The sequence below is a fragment of the Molossus molossus genome, unplaced genomic scaffold (assembly GCF_014108415.1).
Source record: "Molossus molossus isolate mMolMol1 unplaced genomic scaffold, mMolMol1.p scaffold_m16_p_8, whole genome shotgun sequence".
NCBI classification, from domain to species: Eukaryota; Metazoa; Chordata; class Mammalia; order Chiroptera; family Molossidae; genus Molossus; species Molossus molossus.
In genome coordinates, this window is record NW_023425402.1 from 14653198 (window position 1) to 14676593 (window position 23396).

General features: G+C 48.5%; 2 protein-coding genes across 6 annotated transcripts; one reads left to right on the forward strand and one right to left on the reverse strand.

Moving 5' to 3' along the window:
• Window positions 1-648: 648 nt before the first annotated feature.
• On the reverse strand, window positions 649-12815 carry GTPBP2 (GTP binding protein 2). Of its 5 annotated transcripts, XM_036247697.1 has the most exons (13): window positions 11030-11105; window positions 10335-10440; window positions 9209-9235; window positions 8737-8921; window positions 8245-8353; window positions 7849-8046; window positions 7378-7552; window positions 6997-7216; window positions 6455-6590; window positions 6269-6327; window positions 5488-5659; window positions 4855-5019; window positions 2968-4626 (listed from the first exon to the last, which is right to left on the reverse strand). In XM_036247697.1, the coding sequence occupies exons 4-13, from the start codon at window positions 8868-8870 to the stop codon at window positions 4450-4452; spliced, it is 1545 nt and encodes a 514-aa protein (XP_036103590.1). In that variant the 5' UTR covers window positions 8871-8921; window positions 9209-9235; window positions 10335-10440; window positions 11030-11105; the 3' UTR covers window positions 2968-4449. The 5 variants fall into 5 exon arrangements, with proteins under 5 accessions (XP_036103586.1, XP_036103585.1, XP_036103590.1 ...); XM_036247693.1 differs by lacking the exons at window positions 2968-4626; window positions 10335-10440 and adding an exon at window positions 649-834 and having other exon boundaries at window positions 11030-11194; XM_036247692.1 differs by lacking the exon at window positions 10335-10440 and having other exon boundaries at window positions 2967-4626; window positions 11030-11215.
• Window positions 12816-16295: 3480 nt separating this feature from the next.
• LOC118621201 (MAD2L1 binding protein) lies at window positions 16296-20540 on the forward strand. Its single transcript, XM_036248542.1, has 3 exons — window positions 16296-16341; window positions 16898-17160; window positions 19648-20540. The coding sequence occupies exons 1-3, from the start codon at window positions 16296-16298 to the stop codon at window positions 20158-20160; spliced, it is 822 nt and encodes a 273-aa protein (XP_036104435.1). The 3' UTR covers window positions 20161-20540.
• Window positions 20541-23396: the final 2856 nt, after the last annotated feature.

The window sequence follows — 23396 nt, forward strand, 5'->3', positions numbered from 1 at the left end:
CAGAATCTATTAACAAGGGATATCTTAAGGTTTGGCAATACTGATCTAAAAGATACCAACAGCTAGCCGGGTTTGTAGAGGGCATTTTCTTAAACCCTCAAGTACAAATTTAAGAAGTACTTGGGCCTCCAGGTCACTGGTGTGTTCACCTTTTCTCTGCTGAAGTGACTATTTTGCTTAGGGTTTTAAATTATTGTAGCTTTTTTGTACTTGTCCATGTTTATAGTACTATATTTTTAGTCTGTTCTTACATGTGGAAAGACAGCTTTTCTGATGTGAGAACCTTGAATGAAACTGAAGATGAACTGAGGTGGTGGTGGGGTAGTGGAGGGAGAATGGTGTACATAGTCCTCCTCCCATACATATACTCAAATCAACTGTTTTTTAAGCTTATTTATAAACTGGGGGTCTGTATTTAGTTTGAAGAAGAGGGTGAAACTATTTGAAAACTATTAGGTCTAACAGGAAAATTCTTCCTCCAAAAATAGTTTCCTTTTTTTATGGCAGTTAAATGTCTGATAAAAGACAGTATTCACTAGTAGGTCCTTTCCCTACTACATCTGCAGTTCCTGAGAGGCAAGACCTTTTCAGTGTCTTGCACATAATAGGAGCTTTGTATTTATTGGATGAAACATATATAGTGAAACATTTTAGTGAAAAATTTTAATGGTTACCAGACTGGGACAATAAAAATATCCATACTATTGGGGCAGGGGTTGGGGGCTGCCTTATGTACCTTTTCATCCTTCTACGTTCCATTGACTCAGCAAAGTGGCTCACTAGTTCCTGGAGATGTCTCATTAAGTACTGGGATGATTTTCCAAAATGTCCTTCCTTAATCCAGGAAAAGTTAAAAAAAAATTTTAACAGGTGATTGTGTCGAGGTTTAATATTTCAAATCCATTTAGAACCTAAGTGAAATTATTTTAATTAAGTTGTTTATGACGAATTTTTAAAAAGTTGCTTTAAGAATGAATTGTGCCAGGATGTCATCATTCTGCAGGCACTGTCACTGGTAAGCAGTCAGAAGCCCAGCTGGGGTCCCGCTGGGGGCTTATCGACAGGAACATGTGGAGAAGCAATGTGGCAAGGAGACATTTAGATTGTATATATTGAGAGCTTGTGAGGATTACTTGAGTTTTGATTTGTTTGAGATGACTCTTCATGAACCTAAAAACTCTCCGAAGACCCTCGAGACATTTGCTCCTACCTGCCCACAGTGGTGGTAAATCCATGCAGGGATCTTGCCCTGGCCAGGTGGCAGTTGGTTAAAGCGCTGTCCTGATGTCAAGTTTGTGGGTTTGATACCTGGTCAGAGCACATACAAGAATCAACCAATGGCTTGGCTCAGTGGATTGAGTGTCGTCCCATGGACTGAGAGGTCCCAGTCCGATTCTGTCAGGGCACATGCCTGGGTTGTGGGCTCGATCCCCAGTGGGGAGCCTGCAGGAGGCAGCCGATTGATGTTCTCTCTCACATCAATGTTTCTATCTCCCTTCCTCTCTCTAAAAAAATCAATAAAAGCATATTTGAAAAAAATCAACCCATGAATGCATCAATAAGGAGAACAAGAAATCGATGTTTTTCTCTCTCTCCACTCTAAAAATCAATCAATAAAAAAATTTAAAAAGCCCATGCAGGTATCTCAGAAATGATAATCCTCGTAGCAGTTAGCCCTCCTGCTATGTCAGGTCCTCGTTCCCTAGCAACATTCTCTAGCAACAGGGAACTGTTACTTTTGTGCTGGCAGTTGGAAATCTGCTCTTTGGTGGATCACCAACTCCCCAACTACTTCCTGGTATTAAAGGTTCACTTCGTATTAAGTTTTGACTTTATTCCTTCACCTCCCCTTGACTGAAATAATAGTGTAATTAATGTCATTTATTTGGTGTATGTTATTTCTTTACTTGGCTTATTAAGAGATATTGTATGCTACTGGCTTATGAAATTATAATTCCCATAGTGGACTTGTGCAAAATAAATTGCTGGCTAAGACAGAAATCAGTCTCTGAGCATAATTTTGTTGCCTACCCAGAACAAAAACAAACCATTTTTTATGTGTGCTGAATATAACCTTTCCTCATAGCTCAGTGATTGTACAGAAGGAAATAAACCTTCCCTTAGTTCCCAACACAGGAGGAAGTTCTTCGATCACAGCCTTCTTAGTAGCAAGTTACACCAGTGATATGTTTTAAAGCAGCTGAGCTTAAGGGAGGGAAGCTATGGCTTTAATACCCTGCAGGCAGAATGCCCCTGGGGACCCCGGGCCACATTTATCATTAAATTTCTTTTGCAAAGTTCAGTACTAAAAATGCAGTCCCTGCTTTTTGTAGTTGTCTTTAACATTGGCCCCCATTTCTCTACCCATGAACTGTGATAATCAGGTACTCTGAACACAGAAACAGGAAGAAGGAACAAAGGTTTGGCAAGGTAGCCCTCATAGCTCCAAGGAGACAGTTTAGGCTATATAAATCTCACTTCCAGCTATTCTGCATTGCTAGAAAAAGAGTGAGGATCAGACAGATTACCTTGTCTTTAAATTCTACTCTTCATAAGATAGCTGGCATCCTAATCTCCAAATCTCTGACACAGTAGTTGGCTCCTTTACCATTGTGACCATTAGCAAGTGGCCAATTCCTCCAGTATAGGGAGGTCACTCATCTCAGCTGAAAAGGTGGCAGTTTCGCTTTCTATTCTGCTCACTCAAAGAACTATGCAAAAAAAAAAACCCCACACAGAACTATGCAAAACAACCTAGCTGGTGTGACTCAGTGGTTGAGCATCGACCCAGCACCAAGAGGTCACCAGTTCGATTCCTAGTCAGGGCACATGCCCCGGTTGTGGGCCCGATCCCCAGTGGAGGGCATGCAGGAACGGTCGATCGGTGTTTCTATCTTTCTCTCCCTCTTCCTTCCTCTCTCTCTAAAATCAACAAAGAAAAAAAAAAAAAACCTTAAAAAAAAAGAACTATGCAAAACAGGCCAGAATACTTTATCACAATACTAGAATATCAACTGCATGTGGGGAAGAGGAAGGGAAGAACGGCGAGTGAGATATTAGTAAGTCCTTTCCCCATTCAGGGGTGAGCAGCGTTAGGGTTTCACTTGTGTCTAATCCTGGAGAGAAATCTAGCTCGGGAAGCTGAACCTGTGTCTTAAGCATAAGCACAGTGTGTTCAATAAAACATTTTTATTCTGTACAATATATATATATGTGTATTTAAATATATATATGTATGTACATATATATATATATGTATATGCAAAGAAACCTCAATCAACAAATCCCTGAGTCCATGGGAACCCAGGACACTAACAAAGGGAAAGGAAGGAGTCCATGCCCTAAAGAGTAGGAAATATGGCAACATCTTTCCCTTTTCTCCAGGTTCCCAGCAACACAGGGAAAGGGATAATCACTGCAAATTACTAAAACAAGAAAAATTATGTAGGAGCAGGAAACAGGGTGAGGGTGGCAGGAATAGGAGCTGTGGGTCAGCGTGGGAAAGTAAAACATACTGTTTGATCCAGCATTAAAACCAATACATCACCCCTGGCCGAATAGCTCAGTTGGTTAGTGTTGTCCCGATACATCGTGGTTTCAGGTTCGATCCCCAGTCAGGGCACATACAAGAAACCAATAAATGCATATATAAGTGGAACACCATATAAATGTTTCTCTCTCTCCCCCTTCCTCTCTCTAAAATCAATTGAAAAAAAAATTAAAACCAACAGCTCACTGCAGAGGAGGGGACAAAATTGATTGACATGCAGCTGACCTTCGGTGTGCCAAGCCTTAGCTCGGCAGCCCCACGCCTGGGCCAGTACTACAAATAGCACCTGTGGGGCCTGAGAGGAGAAACTGGGGAAATGGCCCTTGAGTGAAGAAGGGAAGGGACATAAAGCTGAGGAATAGGCCACATGTTTCAGCACAGGATTGAAGCATTGCCATTCACTGTCCCTGTGCCATTTCTTCAGACCCTGGGCCACCAGACAGCCAGGAGCAGACATCTTCTGTCCACAGTCACGTCAAGATGAGCAACTTACATGGCCTTCAGAAGAGGTATAGAAAAGGAGTGCTTTCGAGAACCACTCCCAGTTGTGACAATTCCTGAAGTGCAGGGACCACACTGGTGAATCATGCCCAGTCCTGACAGTGGGGCCAAGGTGGCGGCAGTCAGCTCCCTCCGCAGACAGGCCATGAGGTTCCAGGGTTGATGAGCCAACCAGGTGGACACACAGTTGCTGAGCACTGCCCTGAATTCTCCTGTCTTCTCTTTCAGGGATTCCCCTCCCTGGCCACACCAAGCTTGGCACCCCTCCAGAATGGTGGCAGGGCGCACCCCTCTCTCCCTGGCCTATTAACACACAGAGCCGCCAACAGGGGGCAGCATGGCCAGAGTCACCTTATATATTGTAGGGACAGCAATAGAGCTGTGCCTGCGGGAGGAGTTCAGAAGCCCACGTTGGCCTGGGCTTCTCCTGCTGCAATGGCTTGCACATCGGTGACATGGCCGATGCCCTTGGTGACACCCTCCCGGAACAGCAGCTTGGCACCCACCTTCAGGTATTCTGGGTGTTTCAGGAAGCGGAAACGTACCACTGCCTTCTCCCCTGTCCGCAGCTTGTCCTGCAGCAGATATGTGGTCACTGGCCCTGGATAGTGCCTCCCGTCCCATTCTCTACCAGCCTGGGCTCCCCACCCTCGGGGGCCTATCAGGCTTCTACCCACCCTAAGTGGGTTTTTGGCCCTTTTATGGGATCAGGGAGTTCTCTCTGAATTTGGGGCCAGGCCTTTCTGGAGCAGGAGAATTCTGACTTTTCCCTGGAAAAACGTGCATGGCTGGGTCCCTCTCACCTTGGCATGGATCTTTTCCACCACTGCTGTTTGACGGACATTGCCCACGTGTACTGTCACCTGGAAGCCTCGCCGGAATGTGGTGGCATGGAACAGTAGGACTATTTCTGCCTCGAACACTGAGCAGATGGTGGGATTCATCTCGGGGCTCACCATCACCATGCCCTGGGGAGGCACAGCCCCAGACCTCGAATTAGTCTCTCACCTTTACAGTTTCTAAGTTTCCTTTCCTCTAGGTCTTCAAACACGAGACCTCAGAAAACAATATTTAAAACTCTCCTGCCCTGGCCGGTTTGGCTCAGCGTTTGGAGCACTGGCCTGTGGACCAGAGAGTCCCGGGTTTGGTTTCCGCTAGAGGCACATACCAAAAAAACTCTCCTTAGAGGGAACCCCTCCTATTTCACCTCCCAGGTCCACTAACCCTTCTAATGATTTGTATTTCTAGGGTCCTGGACACTCCGATTTCTCCACAGTGATTCATATTTAGTGATCTGTGTTTTATGAGTATTCCAAGCCTTTTCAAACACAGTCTGTGTAACTAGCTTCTTGGGGGTAGAGACCATGTTTCCTTTGAGTTCCCCTTAGGCTGGGGCTTCTTTTGTGTCCCCTCTCCAACCCACCCTCTCACCTCACCTTGCGAAGGAGTGCACGGTCAAAGTCCCCGAGGGCCAGCGTCGCAGCCTGACCAGCTCGCAGCACACGGCAGGCAGAGCGGTTGCGCTGGATGCTGCACACTCTCAGCTCCAGGAAGCAGCCATCGTCCGTGGGGCCCACCACCAGCTGGTCGCCCTCACGGCAGATCCCACTGCAGCCCAAAGGGCAGATGGCACAGTGTCAGCCTGGGCTCCCTTACTTCCTTCTCTGCTAGGGTCACTCAGAGCATTCTTTCCCTTCTAAGGTGAGTCCCTCAGGAGGGAGAAAGAGACCTAAATTCTGACTTGAAAAAAAAATTCTGACTTGGAGATGGGGAGATGATTGCTTCGCCCAAGTTCAGAGTTCTGACTCTGAGGGGTAATATCAGGAAAGGCAGTGATGGCCGGCAATGAGGGACCTGGTTTAATACTGATATCCCCTTGGGTTTCATCCTCTGCTTTGGAAAGAATCTTAAGGGACCTTTCATTTCCCTACTTGAAGCTGAAGCTGAATACACTCTAGTTTTCTTCCTGGGGTCGGTCTAACACCCACACTTCTCCCTCAGGGCCCTGGAGAGTCCCAGTAAAGGGGCAACACTTTCTTCCCTCATAAGCCACTAGACTAGCTTTCTCCAGAGCTTCTGACGGGGAAAGTCTAAGCTGTGGACAAGCACATCTTCTAGCTGGGCTCTGTTCAACAGCAGGTCCTTTGGGCCATGATGTCTTCCAGTGTATGGGTATGTGGGGACTGAGCGGGGTGGGCAGCAAGCAAGAAAATTCACCTGGAAAGTGTCCCTCCGACAACTGTCCCCACCTCTGGTACTGTGTAGATTTCATCTACCTGAAGCCAAAGAAAATTTTATCAATGGCCTGCGCAGGTGCAAAATCTCTACAGACTTGGGGCTTGGCCGGAATTCATCCTTCCTAGTTCCCCAGCTGGCTTACTGCCTGTTTGGGTGGACAATTACCTGAAACTCTGTCAGCTGCTGCATGAGTTCCTCCTGCTCTTTGCTGTTGGTGAGTGGTGGCAGGATATTCAGAAAGACTTTGAGCAGGTCCAGACTCTCTCCAGACACGCTGGACAGTGTGAAGATAGGGGTGACACTGCAGAGGGAGGCACAGAATAGACAGATGAGGGAAGTTCTAACAGGAAGCGGAGGCTAGCGCCCCATACTTGGAAAGGTGAGCTTTCCTCGGGGTGGCTAGGGGCCCCTCCTGGTAACCTTTGAGGAGCTTTGGACCCTCTCTGTGAGCCAGCCAAGGACCCATCCCAGAGCCCAAGGGGGTTGGCAAATGCCTGTTACAGCACTTCGTTTTCAGGGTCCCAGGCATCAGCAAAGCTCCAGGCTGGCTTGAGGGAAGGGGTCAGCCCGTTAGCAAAGACTCTCCCCACAATCCCAACCCGCAAAACCACAGAACTGAGCCAGAACTGGTTTGGTCCTGAGGTGGGACACCATGCCCTGTGGCAGCCTTCCCTGGGGACCAGGGCTCGGGAGTGAGGAAGGCTTACTTGGGTGACTGGGCAAACTGCTGGGCAGCAGTGACGGCATCATCCTCGGAGATGACCAGCATGGGGACTTTGTGGCAGCCAGGCTGCTTGAGGACCCGCTCTAGCTGGCGTACCGTCCTCTCCACTGTGGTCTTGGCGCACAGATCCACCTTGCTGACCACGACGAAGAAGGGCACTTTCAGGGCCAGGGCCAGGCCCAGGTGTTCCCTTGTTGTGCCGGCTGCCTCAGAGAAGGAAGGCAGGCATCAGGAGAGAAGAGTAAGAATTTGGGAGGGAGGAGAGGGGACAAGAGGAGAGTTTGGCTCCCAGATTTGAGGAGGCCCAAGGTAGGAGAGAGTCAGCACCGCCTCCCAGCCACATCTCTGCCCCAGTGCCTCGTACCAATCCCAGTGTTAGCACTGACGAGGAGCAGGGCACAGTCTGGGCAGTAAGAGGTGAGGCCAAAGATGGTGGTATGTAGGTACTTGTGATGGCCGGCCAGGTCGATGAAGGTGATCATCTTGGAGCTGCTCTCACAGATCTCTTCTGCCGTCCGCGAGTCACTGTAATTCACCACCTGGCCCAGAGCCCAGGGCACTCAGTGCACCCTGCCAGCCTCCCCAACCCTTTCAGAGTTGCCAGGACCTAAACCAGTCCCTGGGTGACCCTGCCTCTTATCCCTGAGCCCCGTTTCTCATTTAATTCAGCTGATTCCCATTCAGTTCTAAGGAGGACAGAGCTTGTTCACTGCCCCCAGGGCATTCATCTACTCTACTCCAAAAAGTCTCCACACTCTGCCCTCAGACTCTGTCCCTCACCACTGCCATCCCATCCTCACATCTGGCCCCACTGGGTCCCGTTGAGTGCATGCACCTCTCCCTTGCTGTTAAAGCCCAGGATCTCGAAGCTGATGCTGGAGGTTCGGCCAGACTGAATCTCATGTAGGTGGCGGAAAAGGTTGAGACGAGCCCGGCCCCGCCCATTGTCCAGCTCTCCTTGGGTCAGGACTCCAAGCAGAGTTGACTTCCCTGAGTCCACATTCCCTAGGACGGCCACACGAAGGTCCAGAAACTGTGGATGAATTGTCAGAGGTAAGGGCTACAATCCCTTATCTCTTCCCACTGAAGGTTGGGTCAAGGGCAGTACCACTCCCTGGGGACCAAATGATGAACTGGATAACCCCAGGCTCACAGGCCAGGAGACAGCCTGCCACCACAGGACTCTCTCAGGGAGCATGGTCGTGAAAGACAGGGAAGGGTGTGTGCTCACCTGTTGGTTGTCCGGGACCTTTCGTACCAGCACCTCAGTGATCTTCCGGGGCATGTCGCTATCATAATCCACTTCTCGCTCCCGAAGAACAGTGATGTCTGCCCCAACCCTATCACAGCAAGGCCACAGCTGCCACATCTCTTTACTCCCCCACCCCCAGCCTTCCATCCGGGCTCTGGACCAATGGCCTTCCCATACGTCTCAAAGAACTCCCAACACATTATTTCATCTCCTGCCACCCTTCAGTCTATCTCACAGCCACAGCTCCCTTTAAACAAATACCCGCTAACAAATTTTAAGTCAAGGAGCAAAAAACCTAGGTCCAAATGTGGAGGAGCCCAGAACACTAGCCCTCCCCACTTCAGCCCTCTGTCAAGAGAAGGCAGCAGAAGGAAAGGATCTCCTTGGCCACCAAGGCCTTAGGTGACTGGAAGCATGTGGGTCCTCCCCGGAGTTAGGGAAAAAAGAACCGAGGGAGAAGGGGAAGCATACTTCTCTGCCATCCGGTGCAGGGTCTTGAGGGAGGCCCGCATCTCCTCCTCAGCCAGCCCCACCAGCAGCCCATTGTCCTCTACCCCAATCTGGTAGACTGCCTCACCGCGGCCCTCCTGGAGCCGCCACTTCATCTGTGTCACCAGGTGCTCAAAGCGGTACTGGGATGGATTCACCAGCTTCAGCTTAGGGCAGGTGAGGTATCATGAGAAGATGAAATCAGAGATGCTCCTCCTAAACCCACATGCTCACCACCTGTCCTGCTACAAGGTCCAGAATCTTCCCTTCCCACTTAAACCTCCTCATGCCTGACCCCCTCTAACAGTGAGTCCCCCCAGTAGAATGAGGTACAGAGACCTTACCCTGAACCATATCCCTAAATTACTATAGATCATGAAGTTGGAAAGATCTCAGAGAAATCGTCATCCCACGCCAGCAAGGACAACCTGCACCTCCCCAGCCTAAGACTCACTTTATATTCGATGTTTCCATCTTCAGCCTGAAAAGAAACAGGGAGTAGTTACCAAAACCGGTCCAGACCCAACCCCTACTTCCTCGATTCCTGCTGGGGCCAGGCAGCACTAACTTTGGAGAGCAGGAAGCCTCGATGGCACCAGCTCAGGCAGGTACCTGCCAAAGGGCACTGGCTGACGAGCCCTCCACTCAGCCCCAATGTGACCTCTCTCAAGGAAAGGCCTCCAAGAACACAGTTACCCATCTAAGCCAGGAACAGAACCCTGAATCCCTCCTTTCTTTGATCACTGGCGGCTTGTTCTTCCTAGACGCAAGACCACCCTTCCCTTCTCCTCAGGCCCTCAAACTGCCATCCCCAGAAATCTATGTCTCCTCTGTGTCTGGGCTGTTGAAGCTATTCTTTGCCACTGGTCTGAGAGGCACCACTTTCTTCCTGCCCACCCTCTCAGCTGATGTCATCAAGAGTAAGAGGATGCAAGAGCTTCTGGACCAGGGCCAAAGGGTGAACTCAGCGCTGGTCACTACAAGTCCAATGAGAGAGGAGCCCAGATGACAGAGGGGCAGGGCTCCAAAGTTGGGGCTGAGGTAAAAAGAAGAAACTCAGAAAATATAATTAAGGGGACAGACTCACTGTGGCTTTTATCTTCTATCCTCTAACCCTCGTGCCTCAGCTGAGGTGGAATCCTGAGTCTACCCCATAATCTCCTCTACTTCATCCCGGTATTATGTGACCCAACACAGAAGTATCCTATTGCCGGAGCCTGCCCCTCTCAGGTGCAAAAGGATATGAGATTTTCTTGTTCTGCCTGTCCTGCATTTCTGCACTCCTCCTCCCTGGCCATTTTTCTTTTTCCCTTTCTGTCATCATTCCATCCCTTCAAGACCCTCTGTCTCCAGGCTCTTACAGGTCTTCACCTACAATCTCTATCTCTTGGAGTATAAGGAAGATCTTTACCCATCAACAAAGACCTCACTTTTTATCATTTTGACAGAGATGAAGAATTAGAATGAATGGCTTCAGATAAGTGGTACAAGGATGATTCAAAGTGTGGTCCCAGGACCAGCAGCATTAGCACCACCCAAGAACTTGTTAAGAAATGCAGATTATCAGGTCCACCTCTGACCTATTGAGTCAGAAATTCTAGGGGTGGGGCAGCAATCCAGGTGATTCTGACACATGCTAAAGTTTGATAACCACTGGTTTAGGCTCTTCTTCTGGGTCCTCCTTTCCTAAGATGGACAAAATAGCAGTTATTCTTTGCCTTAGGGAGTAGATAAAGCTAGTTTGTGGGGGCTGTCCCCACTTCCTCATAGGATAGGACAGGCAAAGGGCAGGAGGACTACCTGACTATTCTCTGGGGCATGTGTGTACACTCAGGGTTAGGTGCAGAGCATATTGCTCTTTTCCCGGGTACTCCCCTTCTCCCCATGGAACAAGTTTAGAAAACTCTTCCTCATCCCAGGATGTAGTCTCCCTTCTCTTAGTGCAGCACAAGGATGAGCCTGGGCATTCCATTCTGCTCTTCCCAAGGGGATGGGAGTGGGATCTCCTGTCCCCCCCTTTTCCTCCTGGCGTTATCTAGCTCTGAATGGGGGGATCCTCCTCCACACTCTTCCTCCCTGAGGTCCTGACCCCGGAGGGGAGGGCCACTCTCTCTATCCCTCCTTCCTGGGGTCCCGGGACCGGAAGAAGGGGTTCTCCTCTCCCCAGGGGTCCTGACACCGGAAGGGGGTACCAATGCTCTCCGTCCCGCCTTCCTGGAGTGCCGGGAACCGAAAGAGTGGCTTCTTCTCAACACTCCAGTTCTCAGGTGCTCACCTCGGGGGGCAGATACGGGGGGTTGTTGGCTTTGCTCCCTCTGTTCCTTCCGTTCTTCTTCTTCCCCTTCGGGCCCCCGCAGCCGCTGCTGCCTCCGGCCCCCCTAGACTTGAGGGTTCCGCCCATGGCCGGGCCCCCTCCGGGCCGGCAGCAGCCGCCGAACAGCTCCGATACCCGCGAGTCCATCCGCCGCTGCCGCCAGCCCTCCGCCCGGCCCCTCCCCCCCGCCACTACCGCCGCCGCCGCCGCCCCTACTGCCACCGCCGCGTCGGGCCAGCCAGAGGAGAGCGGGGTGGGGCCCTGCTCAGGCCACGCCCCCACCTTCTCGGGCTCCGGGCGCGTCAGAAACAGCCGCGGTGCACCACGGGATATAGAGTCCTCAAGTCTGGATCTTCCTCAAAAGAGGCCGCCGCGGGCCTACAACTCACAGGAAGCATGGCGGCGCGCGGGCCGCGGCGGGCGTCGGCGTAGGAAGGGGCGCGCCTTTGCTCGCAAAGGTCTGAGGGAGCTGTAGTCGGCCTCCCGTCTCCGCGCTCTGAACGGGTCGCTAAGGGTTTGGGGCGGGAGGTCACCGGAGGGCTTACTTCAGAATCAGACCTGGAGGGCGCCCCTGGGTTGCCCCTGAGCGACCCCAGACAGCAGGCTTTGGACCTGGAGAGTTGCACGTTCACGGCGACTGGTCCCTCCAGCCTGCTGGCTCCTCCCCGGCCTCGGTTTCTTCCCCGATGGTCGGCGTGCCGTCGGGTGAGTCAGGGCGAATGCCAGGGCGGAGGCGGATGATAGCCTAATTATGGCTGTTATTGTTACGACGATTATACCACCTTTACACAGCAGTCACTGCTTTATTACCAGGCTGGCACCCTCCGGGGGCTGGTTTTAGCAGTTCAAGACACCGCGGTGGCCCTGACAGGGGCCCGGAACCATAAACCAGCCTTGTCGCCGGAGGGTTACGAGGATGCCCGCCGCGAGTGTTGCCCCTCCTTTTTGTTTTGAAGCAGAACCAATCGGGGAGAACCGAGTTTGGTTTAGAAACATCCGGGTCTATGGGCGGGGCCTCGCCCTACTCGGGGCGGGGCTGGGGCTGGGGCTGGGGCTGGGGCTCGAGTTCGTCCAACAAACCCTAAGAGGGCGGGTAAGTGGCCCGGAATAGAAACTTGGCCAAGGGCCCCAGAGGATTGCTGACTTTTGACTTTCTTGCCAAGTCATCCCTCTTGCTCTTTAGGGCTCTGGCAGTCAGCAGAGAGTAAACATTTAGCGACCTGAGCCAGTGTACGAGACACTAAAAAGGAGTGTTGCTGGGTTGGGAGTCAGGACGCCAGGGTTCAATTCCCCGGCCCATGGCTATCTCATGACTCACTACTCATTGTATGTCCACTAACCCTCTCTTCACAAACATGGAGATGTTCACACGCAGCCAAGAAATAGAACAGCCCATCCCTCCAGACCTCAGTTTAACTTGGAAAATTAGAAGCAGCAACAGTGACTTACCTCTGGTGATCCTTTTAGGGGTGCAGACATGTTAGAGTCCGTGGCTTCCCCCCAGGACAAGGAGGGTGGCAGATTACTAATCAGAGTTGCTGTCCGTGAGGCATAACTCCCCAAAACAGTGGGAACAGAAGGACCATGGTCGAAATCACATGTGAATTCTCTCTTCTCAACCCTGTTCAGCTAAAGGAAGGTTATGCTACAGAGGTCAACCCTAGCCAGGGTCACAACCCTGCCAGGGGAACTGCTACATAGAAGCTGAGACTAAAGAACTCCGTGACAGATCTCAAGAAGGATGGGGATTAGAAGGGAGAGCTAAAACCATTCCAACTTTCTCACCAGCAGCAGCTCTGGGCTCTCATGATAACCAGGGCCTGCTACACCTGCCTGATAACACTTGTCTTCTCATCTTCATGGATCTTTCAACCACCCCAACACACAGTTTCACTTTATCCATCCCAACCACCTTGTCTCCTAAGTGAAGAACTTTTTTGAGATGAGAAGGGATAGCTTATTTTAAAAAAAATTTTTCCCCTTAATCCTCACCTGAGGATGTTTTTTCCATCGATTTTTATTTAAAATTTTTTTTTCTTTATTGATTTTAGAGAGAGAGGAAGGGAGAGGGGGAGAGAGAGAGAGAGAAATATCAATTGGCCACCTCCTGCATACCCCCACTGGGGATCGGACCCACAATCTGGGCATGTGCCCTGACCTGGAGTCAAACCGGTGATCTCTTACTGCATGGGTCAACGCTCAACTGCTGAGCCACATGGGCCGGGTTTCCCATTGATTTTTAGAGAGAGTGGAAGGAAGGGAGAGGAGAGGAAAGAGAGAAACATCGATGTGAGAGACCCTTTTGGTGCACAGGCCAACGCTCTACCCACTGAACCGTACTGGCCAGGGCCAGGGCGGGATAATGCATTTTGATATCCCATTATTTTTTTTTATCCTCACCTGAGGATATTTTTCCATTTATTTTCAGTTAGAAAGAGAGGGAGAGAGAGAAATATCGACGTGAAAGGGACTCATCGACTGGTTGCCTCCTGCACAACACTGACCAGGGTCAGGACGAACCACAACTGAGGTACCTGCCCTTGGCTGCAATCGAACCTAGGACTCATCCTTGGGCTAACGCTCTACTGCTGAGCCAAACTGGCCAGGGCTTGATATCCCATTCTCAAACCTGGCTTACCACAGACAGGAGTGAAGGCTGGCAGAGAAGTAGGTTGAATAGGGATGTCTGTCCAGGAGATCAGAGTCCTGGGAGATGGAAGACTAGTTATGTGTTTAGATCCTGCAGGAGTTATTTATGAGGTGGTTGGCTGTGGGATATATATGTATATACACACATACAAACATTTTCCTGGTATGTAATTAGTTATTTATTCTTTGCGTATAGTACTTTTACATAAGATTTTAATTTATTTGGAATTTATCTTTATGTAGGATGTGTGGTAGGAACTAATTTAACCCTTCCCCCCCCCCCCGTAATTGAATAGGGATCTGTTTCAAGTTATTTGCTTTAAAAAGTTGCCCTCATCATATACTAACATTTATATATACATTCATCTGTTTCTGGACTCATTCTGTTTTATTATTTGCTTGTTTATTCCTGAGCCAATACCACGGTATTTTAATCATTGTACTTCCTTTTTTTTTTTTTTTCTGGAGGGGGACACAGACCCAGGAGGGTAATCATTGTACTTTTATGGTATTTTTTTTTTTTTTTAATTCTCACCTGAGGATATTTTTCCCATTAATTTTTTTTTTTTTCTTTTAGAGAGCATGGAAGGGAGGGAGAGAGAGAGAGAGAGAAACATTGGTTGCCTCTGGCATGGCCCAACAACCAAGGTATGTGACCCTGACTGGGAATCAAACCTGAGACCCATTGGTCCACAGGCTGACACTCTGTGGACCATGCTGGCCAGGGCTATAGTATGTTTTGAGCTCTGGTCCCTACTTCCTGAAACACAACCTTTTCTTGGCCTCCATGACTCGATACTTATCTGTTTCTATTGATACTTCTCTGGCAACTCCTCAGTCTTCTTCACAGGTTCTTCTCTCGCTCTCTGTTCTCTTCCTAAACATTAGTGTCTTTGGGATCCTAGCTCATCCTTATTCTACACACTTCCCTCGGCAATCTTATCCAATCCCATGCTGATGACGCCCAAATACTTATCTCTGTTCCTAATAATGTTCCTAAATATCCATCCAATGAAACAGCAAACTCAACCTATCAAAAATTGGACTCCTTACCCACACCCCAATAAACCTGATCCTCCTCTAGTGTTCCCTCCTTCATTGAATGCCATGACTGGCCATAGAGATAGTGAAGTGAAAAATCTGTCTTCTTGAAAGCCTCTCTCTAGCCCTCCTCTTCTTCCTGGGATCAACCACCAAGTAATGCTCACTGGACCTCCTAAATATCTCTACGATCCACCCAGTTCTCTCCACCCCACTGTGACTATTCTAGCTCAGGCCTCTTTCACCATGCAGTTGGGTAATTACAGTTGTTAGCTCTAACTGGTATCCTTGCCTCCTCTGTTATCCTACCTGTAATCTAATCTTTACACTACAGCCAGTGTAGAGATTAAATTTACATTTTATAAATTTAATCATGGTACTCTCCTACTTAAACCTTTCAAAGCTTCTGCATCCCTTAGGATCAAGTTCAAACATGGGTTATAAAGCCTTGCCATGATCTGTGTTAGTCCACCACAGCTTTAACTCTTTATAACCTGAATTTTTTTTTTTTTCGTTAATCCTCACCTGAGGATATTTTTCCTGAGGAAATAGTTACATCGATTTTTAGATATAGTGAAAGGGAGGGGCGTGGGAGAGAGAGAGAGAAAAAAAAAAATCTGTGTGAAACATCAATGTGTTGATTGGCTGCCTCCCGCATGTCCCAACTGGGGCCGGAAATTGAACCTGCAACCCAGGTACTGGCCTTGGCCGGGAATTGAAGCTGCGACCTCTGAGTCAAACCGGCCAGGGCATATAGCCTGAATTTTTTGTTTTTAATCCTCACCTGAGGGCATTATTTTTTAATTGATTTCAGAGAGAGGGGAAGGGAGAGGGAGAGAGAGAAGAAACATGATGTGAGAAACATCAATGGGTTGCGGCACCCATGCACCCCATCTGGAGGATGGAACCCACAACCTGGGTTTGTGCCCTGACCTAGAATCAACCTGCGACCCTTCCTTGCACAGGACCCTGTCCAGGGCTTGAATTGTTTTCATTCCTTGAATAGAAGATATTGTTGTCTCTAACAGTCTCCAGGACCACTAGGTCCTCCTCTTCACCTTTATTCATCCTACAGGTCACATTTTCTTGGGCACATTTTCTCTGGACTACCCCTTGCTCCCGCCCCGTCTAGGTTAGGCGCCGCTGTTCTTCACTTCCACAGCCCGTGTACATCCCGCTGTATAATTCACCACCTTGTATCTATACGCATTGAACCCCTTATGGACAGCGTCCGCCTCGGACCTGTTTGCATCGTGTCCAGCACCTAGGACAGGGCCTGGCACTAAGTAGGTGCGCAATGAATGGGGAGAGAAAGGGTGCGAGAGGGCGGGTGTCCTTCAGAAGGCAGCGCTCAGTGGCAGAGAGCGCGTGGTTTCCCTGGGGAGCAAGGCTCAAATCCCACCCTGCTCAGACCGCTCCACTCTGCCGAGGCGCCGCGTCTACTTCCGGCCCGCCCAACCTCGCCGGAAGAGGCGGTGCAGGTTTCCCATGATACCCCGCGGGGCGCCTACTCAAACCGCATTCAGAGGAGGTTGTAATGGCAGCTCCAGAGCCAGGAGTGCTGTCCTCGGCCCCAGTCCCAGGTAAGGCGTGGAGTCCGGATCTCGGGGTACTTGGGGGACCTGTTTGTTCTCTGTCGTCGCTCCCTCCCGTCATTTATTCCCTGGCCCTTTTTCTGGCTGGTTTTCGTTGTCCGCTTTTCCGGGCGTCTATCCCGGCTCTGGCTCGGCCAGAGTGACTCCATCGCCCCATGGCCCTGGATCCCATTGGTTCACCCCTACTCTGCCTTCATCTCGGCGGTTTCACCCCTACTCTGCCTTCATCTCGGCGGTTTTCTGGACCCCGCTTGACTACACTTTCTCTCAACCCAGATCAGGGTCTCCACTTTCTGAGTGGAGCATCAATGCCCTGCCTCGGAAAGTCTATCCGCCCTCCCCCGCCGGCGCTTTCTCACCGTCCCGCCGTCACTTGTATCACTTTAGGCGATGGGGTTAGGAATCTCCCCGCCTCCACCCACGCCTGAGTTTGCGAGGGAAATGTGCAATTGTCGGGGTTCGGGTGGCTGATAGGGAATGAGAAGACTGGTTTTGACCTTGGAGTTTTTAATTTTTCTCTCTTGTCCCTCTGTGCGCCTACCAGATTTGAAGTGGTATGAGGAGTCCGAGGAAACCCGCGTCCCCCAGATAGAACTTCTTGAGACTACCACTGCCCAAGAACCTCCCAACCCTTCGGAGTCTTTTTGCGCCCGAGACTGCCTGGTGCCAGTGGTGTTTCCCGGGCCTGTAAGCCAGGAAGGCTGCTGTCAATTTACCTGTGAACTTCTAAAGCATGTCATGTACCAACGCCAGCAACTCCCTCTGCCCTATGAACAGCTTAAGCACTTCTACCGAAAATCTCCCCAGGTAGGCACAGGCTATCGGAGAAAGTTGGTGGGGAGACTTTGTGGCTATTATTAGATGGTAGGAAGGTTAAAAAGGGATCTAAGAAATCTTCAGGGCTTATCAGCTTTAGCTGCTGTAAGGAATGTGACATCCCATGGCTTCGACCACTTTCTCCAGTCTAATCTTTGATAATCTAATCCTCCCCACTTTTAATTTTGTTTTCTTTTTCTGAAACTCCTGTTGTGTTGCATTTGGACTTCATGAATTGACCCTTTAATTTTAATGTTTTCTCGCTCCAGATTTTTATTTTTTTCTTTGTTTTTTTAAATATTTTTTATTTATTGATTTTAGAGAGGAAAGGAGAGGGAGAGAGGTAGAAACATCGATGAGAGAGAACATCAATTGGCCGCCTCCTGCATGTCCCCCACTGGGGATTGGGCCCACAACCTGGGCATGTGCCCTGACCAGGAATCGAACCAATGACCTCTTGGTCCATGGATTGACACTCAACCACTGAGCCACACAAGCCAGGCAAGATATGCTCCTCTTTCTTCTACACCTGTCTTTCTTAGCTATGTACATTTTTAAAATATTTTATTTATTGATTTTTTTTTTTAGAGAGAGGAAGGGAGAGAGATAGAAACATCAGTGTGAGAGAGAGAGACTTCGATCAGCTGCCTCCTGCACGCCCCCCCTCCGACCCCTCTGGGGATGGAGCCCACAGCCTGGGGATGTGCCCTCACTGGGAATTGAACTGGTGACCTCCTGGTACATGGGTCCACGTCAAACACTGAGCCACACTGGCCAGGCTGTGTTTGTTTATATGTTCTACTTCTGGGATACTTCTTTGACTTTACATTCCAACACTTGTATTACTTTTTTCTCTTTTGGTATTCAGTCTTAAGGGCTCTTTCTTAATTTTTGCATGTTACTTTAAAAAAAGAAATTTATTGCCCTAGCCGGTTTGAACCAACGACCTCTTGGTGCATGGGTTGACACTCAACCACTGAGCCACACAGGCCGGGCAGGATAGAGCTCAGTGGTTTGAGTGTTGGCCTGCGGTCCAGAGAGACCCAAATTCGGTTCCCGCTAAGGGCACGTACCTCGGTTGCAGTTTGTCCCCGGCCCTGGTTGGTTGTGCGGGTGGCAGCCACTCTGTGTCCCTTTCACTTCGATGTTTCTCTCTCTCTCTCTCTCTCTCTCTCTCTCTCTCTCTCTCCCCCTCCCCCTCCCCCTCCCCCTCCCACTCTATCCGAACAAAAAATGGGAAAATGTCCCCGGGTGAGGATAAAAAAAAAAATTATTGATTGATTTTAGAGAGAGAGCGCGCGCCGAGCGAACGAGGAACATCGATCTGTTGTTCCACTTATTTCGGCATTCATTAGTTGATTCTTGTATGTACCCTGACCAGGGATAGAACCCGAAACCTTGGCATATCAGGCTGATGCTCTAATCAACTGAGCTAAACTGCCAGGACCACATGCTTCTTTTTAATAGCATCCTGTTGTCTGTACGAGCTTTTCTTACCTGAAGATATTATTTTATTTTTGAGGCTTTCCTCTTTTCCTTGCAGTGTCTCAATTTCTTCCAGATTCCTTTTCCTATTTGTTTTGGTCTCTGGCTTTCATGTTAGAGGCTTTTAGTCTGTGTCTGGTGAATATTTAAGAATGAGTCATCCAAAACTCTGTACGCATGGCTGGGCCTTGTGAGCTGATAGACTTTAAGAATATTGGGTGGCAACCTAGTTGTCTCTTTGGAGGACTCCCAAAGTCTTCTCTCTGGATAGAGGAAATTGGCAGGCGATCTAAGGGTCCTGATGTTTTCACTGAGTCCCCATGTGTTCACTCTTGTCTTTTGCAGTGCCTAAATCGGAAATTCCTGAGCCTTTCTGGGGTTCTGCTGTGTGAATCAGTTTGCCTCTCATGGGAATTCCCTCTGTCAACACTTGAACTTCCATCTGCTTTCTGTCCTCCAAAAATTTGTTGTTGCCTTTGGCCACTGTTGTTTGTTCTCCATGTCTATTTGCCCGTGCACATTCTCCTTCTCTTTCCCTACCCTCCATCCCTCCTGCTTCCCTCCTTCCTTCCCTTTTCTCCTTTCATTTAGTAGTTTTTCATATGGGAGCACAAATAAGCATGTATTCAATTTGCCATGTCTAACTGGAAGACCAATTACAGAATTGCTTTTATTAAATTAAATAATCCTCATTCCTGTTATTAGTCCTAGTACAGCAAAAATTTGCCACGTACTATGCCACCAAATCTCCTTGACTGTTTTAGTGGCTTATTTCTGGATGCCCTCCTACTTCAGAACACTGTCTTTGCTGTTCTATGTGTGGGACAGTTATGGTTTTGTACAAAGAATGTATTTTCCTTTTTGATATATTGTCAATTCATTGAATTGGAAATCCAGTCCCATAGTCTACTATAGCCCAACCAATAGGGTTCTTCAAAGGTCATTAGCTTTCCCCTACCTTGCCTTTTCTCTCACCATTCTTTGTCTCCATAGGCAGAGGATATGGTGAAGAAGAAACCTTGGGCCACCACTGAGGCGAGCAGCAGGAAATGCCAACAAACCCTGGCAGAACTGGAGAGTGTCCTCAGCCATCTAGAGGTTCTCTTTGCCCGGACACTAGTACCACGAGTGCTGATTCTCCTTGGGGGCAGTGTCATAAGTCCCAAGGAATTCTACGAGCTTGACTTGTCCCGCTTGGCCCCCAACAATGTGGACCAGAGCGTGAGCACAGCAGCTTGTTTGCGGCGTATCTTCCGAGCCATTTTTATGGCTGATGCCTTCAGTGAGCTGCAGGCTCCTCCACTAATGGGCACCATTGTCATGGCACAGGGGCACCGTGACTGTGGAGAAGATTGGTTTCGACCCAGGCTAAACTACAGAGTGCCCATACGAGGCCACAAACTGACTGTGACCCTGTCCTGTGGCAGACCCTCCATCCCAGTCACAGCCTGGGAGGATTACATTTGGTTCCAGGCACCAGTGACATTGAAAGGTTTTCATGAGTGAATGGGGATGCTTCTTAATCGTGAACACAATGTCTAAATGATCTTTCCTTCTGTGGCACCAAGTTACCCATCTCTTGCTTGGAGGTAGAGTTGCTGCCTGATAAAAGGAAGGCTGCCTGCTTCCCCTTCTCAGACTTCTGGTGAGATGATGGTGTGACTGGGACTGTAATAATCATCAATGAACAACATCTCTTTGAATCAAAGGTGGACTGGGTCAGACTTTTCTGTTTGGGGTTGGAAAGCAAATGTGGGCCCATAGACACTATTATGGAAGTATCCCTTTGCTATGGCCTTTCAGAATTTTTACCATGGACATAAATGTTGGCGTGACTCATGAACTTAAATATAAAATTAATGAATTCATATTAAATTTTCCTGAAACTCTTGGCTTAAAGAGACTTTCCAGGCTTGAGGCTAGATTATTTTGTCTTTCTCCTTGGTCTCTTATTTATTTTATTTTATATTTTTACTAATGTTCTTTCTCTTCGTCAGCCCCAGGCCAGTCTGGGAAATTAAGTGAATTGGCCAAGGTTCTGTAATGGTTTGATGTCAGTTGGGACTAGAGTCCTCATCAGCTAACTTAAGCGTTCTTTCCTTGCCACATACTGGTTTCGTGTGCCCAAAGCAGAGTTCACACGGGACAAAGCTGCTTGAAAGACTGAGCTGAGAAAAGAAAACAGAGAGTCTTTGCAAAACCTGATTGAATTGTAGGCTGAGGCCCCAGGACTGCCCTGTGGGATCAGCTCCCTGAGGCCAAATGTCCCTTCTGGAATTGGGCCTTGCCTATCTCCATCGCAGTTGTGTGATGGTTGCTGGCAGTTACTGTTGGCAGTATTGTCCTTAGGCAAACCCTACCTTCTTGCCTTAGCTAGTCTCTGACTTGGCTGTCCTGATTCTTACCGTTGTCCTCTCCAGCCTGATGCTGTCCTGACTACTAAGCATTGATGCTCTTTGCCCCTGCGAACACCTGCTTAGTTCTTGGAAGTAAGCGAACTACATAGTTCTTACGCTGCTGGTGTTGGCGATAGGGATGTGTGTATAAATGGGGACATAAATATATACTATATTTTATGTTTTAAGGAGAATGTTTTATGTTTTGTTAAGGAAACAAAATACTCGGGCACAGCCAGGGCCCCACGCCGGGCCCACTTTGCACACCTGCTCTTCAGCCTGCGCCCCTGTTTACAGCATCCCTGTGTATGTTCAATTGACTGTATAGAATTAGAAATCTGTCTATATATTTGTCCATGTACGTTTATTAAAACCATAGTACGAGCATGCTAAAAAAAAAAAAGAAAACAATATATTTTATGCTCTCTTTTAAGCATTTCACATACATTTTATCTAATCTAACAGCCTTGTTTTGGGTCATGGTCCCCATTTTATAGCTGAGGCTTGGGTAGATTGAATAACTTGTCTGAGAGTGGAAACCCAGTCCACCTGGCAGTAGAGGCCGAATGCTTTACATTGCTGTGCATCCTGTTTGGTTTTACTGTGAAATAACTAAACAGGGTTTGCCCTGCCAAAGGTGGTAGTATTGGAAAGCTGCAGGACTGTTTCCCTACCTGAGACCTGACATTGACAGGTGCTGAGTAAATATGGAATCAATGCAAACAAAACGTTTGAGTTCTTTTCTGTGCTGTGACCACCTGAAGCATATTCCACCAGCTAGAATTTTGGCTATTTCTCTGCCTGATGATATTACCTTATAGAAGAGGGACAGGGCCATATCGTCCACTTGGGGAGGGACAGGCTGGGTGAGGGTTCTGACTAAAGGGAGAGAGAGTTTGGAATAGGGAGTTATAAATTATTTTGGAATGGAAGACACATTAAGCCATGTCAGCTCCGTCAAATACTGATTTCAAAAGGCTTCATAATATCTAAACAACCAAAACCAAGTAATTATTGGGTAATTTAGACACTTATTTCTCTGTGCTTGGCATTGGAGCCCAGGTCATTTTGATTTCATGAATCCTTTCCAAAGGCATCCAGAAATTAAAAGATCAGTTACTGTCTATCTATGTTATATCAATTTTATTTTATATTTTATTTTTTCATCACCATTTATCCCCTCTATGCCTTCTTCCACCTCCACCCCTCCTCCCAAGGATCAGTTAATGTTAACAATGTGCCTGGCCAGTGTTGCTCAGTGGTCGACCCATGCACTAAGAAGTCACTGGTTCAATTCCTGGTCAGGGCACATGCCGGGGTTGTGAGCTCAATCTCCAGTCAGAAGGTGGGGGTGGGGTACAGGAGGCAGCTGATCCATGGTCCTCTCTCACATTGCTGTTTCTATTGCTTTCTCTTCCTTCCCCTCTCTAAAAATCAATAAAAATATATTAAAATAAAATAAAAAATGAAACAAAGTAATAAATTCCACCTCCTTCCCTGACAACAAGCTTGCTAAGTCACCAGTTTATGTTCGACCTTGGCGACCTTGGCTGGATAGGTGTGAAGAAGTAGCCAGTCTTTAGCTCAGGGAGTGAAGAGCCCCAGCTGCAGTGGGATTCTGCCCTTTCGTGTGTTGCTACCATTTGGACCTAAAAGCAACTGTTGTGGGGCTTAGGTAGGTAAATGGGTGGCAGTTGATGGGAAAGTAAAGTCTGCAAATGTCAACCTTTTTGTATCCCTCTGCACACTCCCTTTTCCCAGGGTGGCCCTATGCTTGCCCCATTGCCTCAGTCTTCATTTGCCACTTAGGTCGGATAGTACTATGGAGGGGGTAAAGAGAGACATCTGAAGATTGAAGAGAATAGAATGGATGGAACCCATCATGTAAAACCTGTAGTTGGTGGGAATTGTTTTAGATGTCCTAGACTTTTAGCACCAAAAATATTTTAAAACATGTTTTTGATTTTTTAGATAGAGGAAGGGAGAGAAAAATAGAAACATATGTGAGAGAGGTACATCTATCAGCTGCCTCCTGCGTGCCCTGCCACTGGGGATTGAGCCAGCAACTTGGGCATGTGCCCTGACTGGGAATCGAACCGGGACCTCTCAGTGCAGGGACCACTATGGATCCACTGAGCCACACCAGCAGGGCTCGCCAAGAGTATTTTAAATTATTTTCTTCAGAGATAATTCTGAGGCCAAGAAGTGAAATAATTCAGCTAGTGTCACTGTTGTGTTGCTTTCCCATTGCACATACAATGAGGACCCAATAAATGTAGACTCTTTGGAAGGACTCGGAAAAGGCAAAAATATCTGCCTTTGGGCTGGGTTGGGACCTCCAAGCTC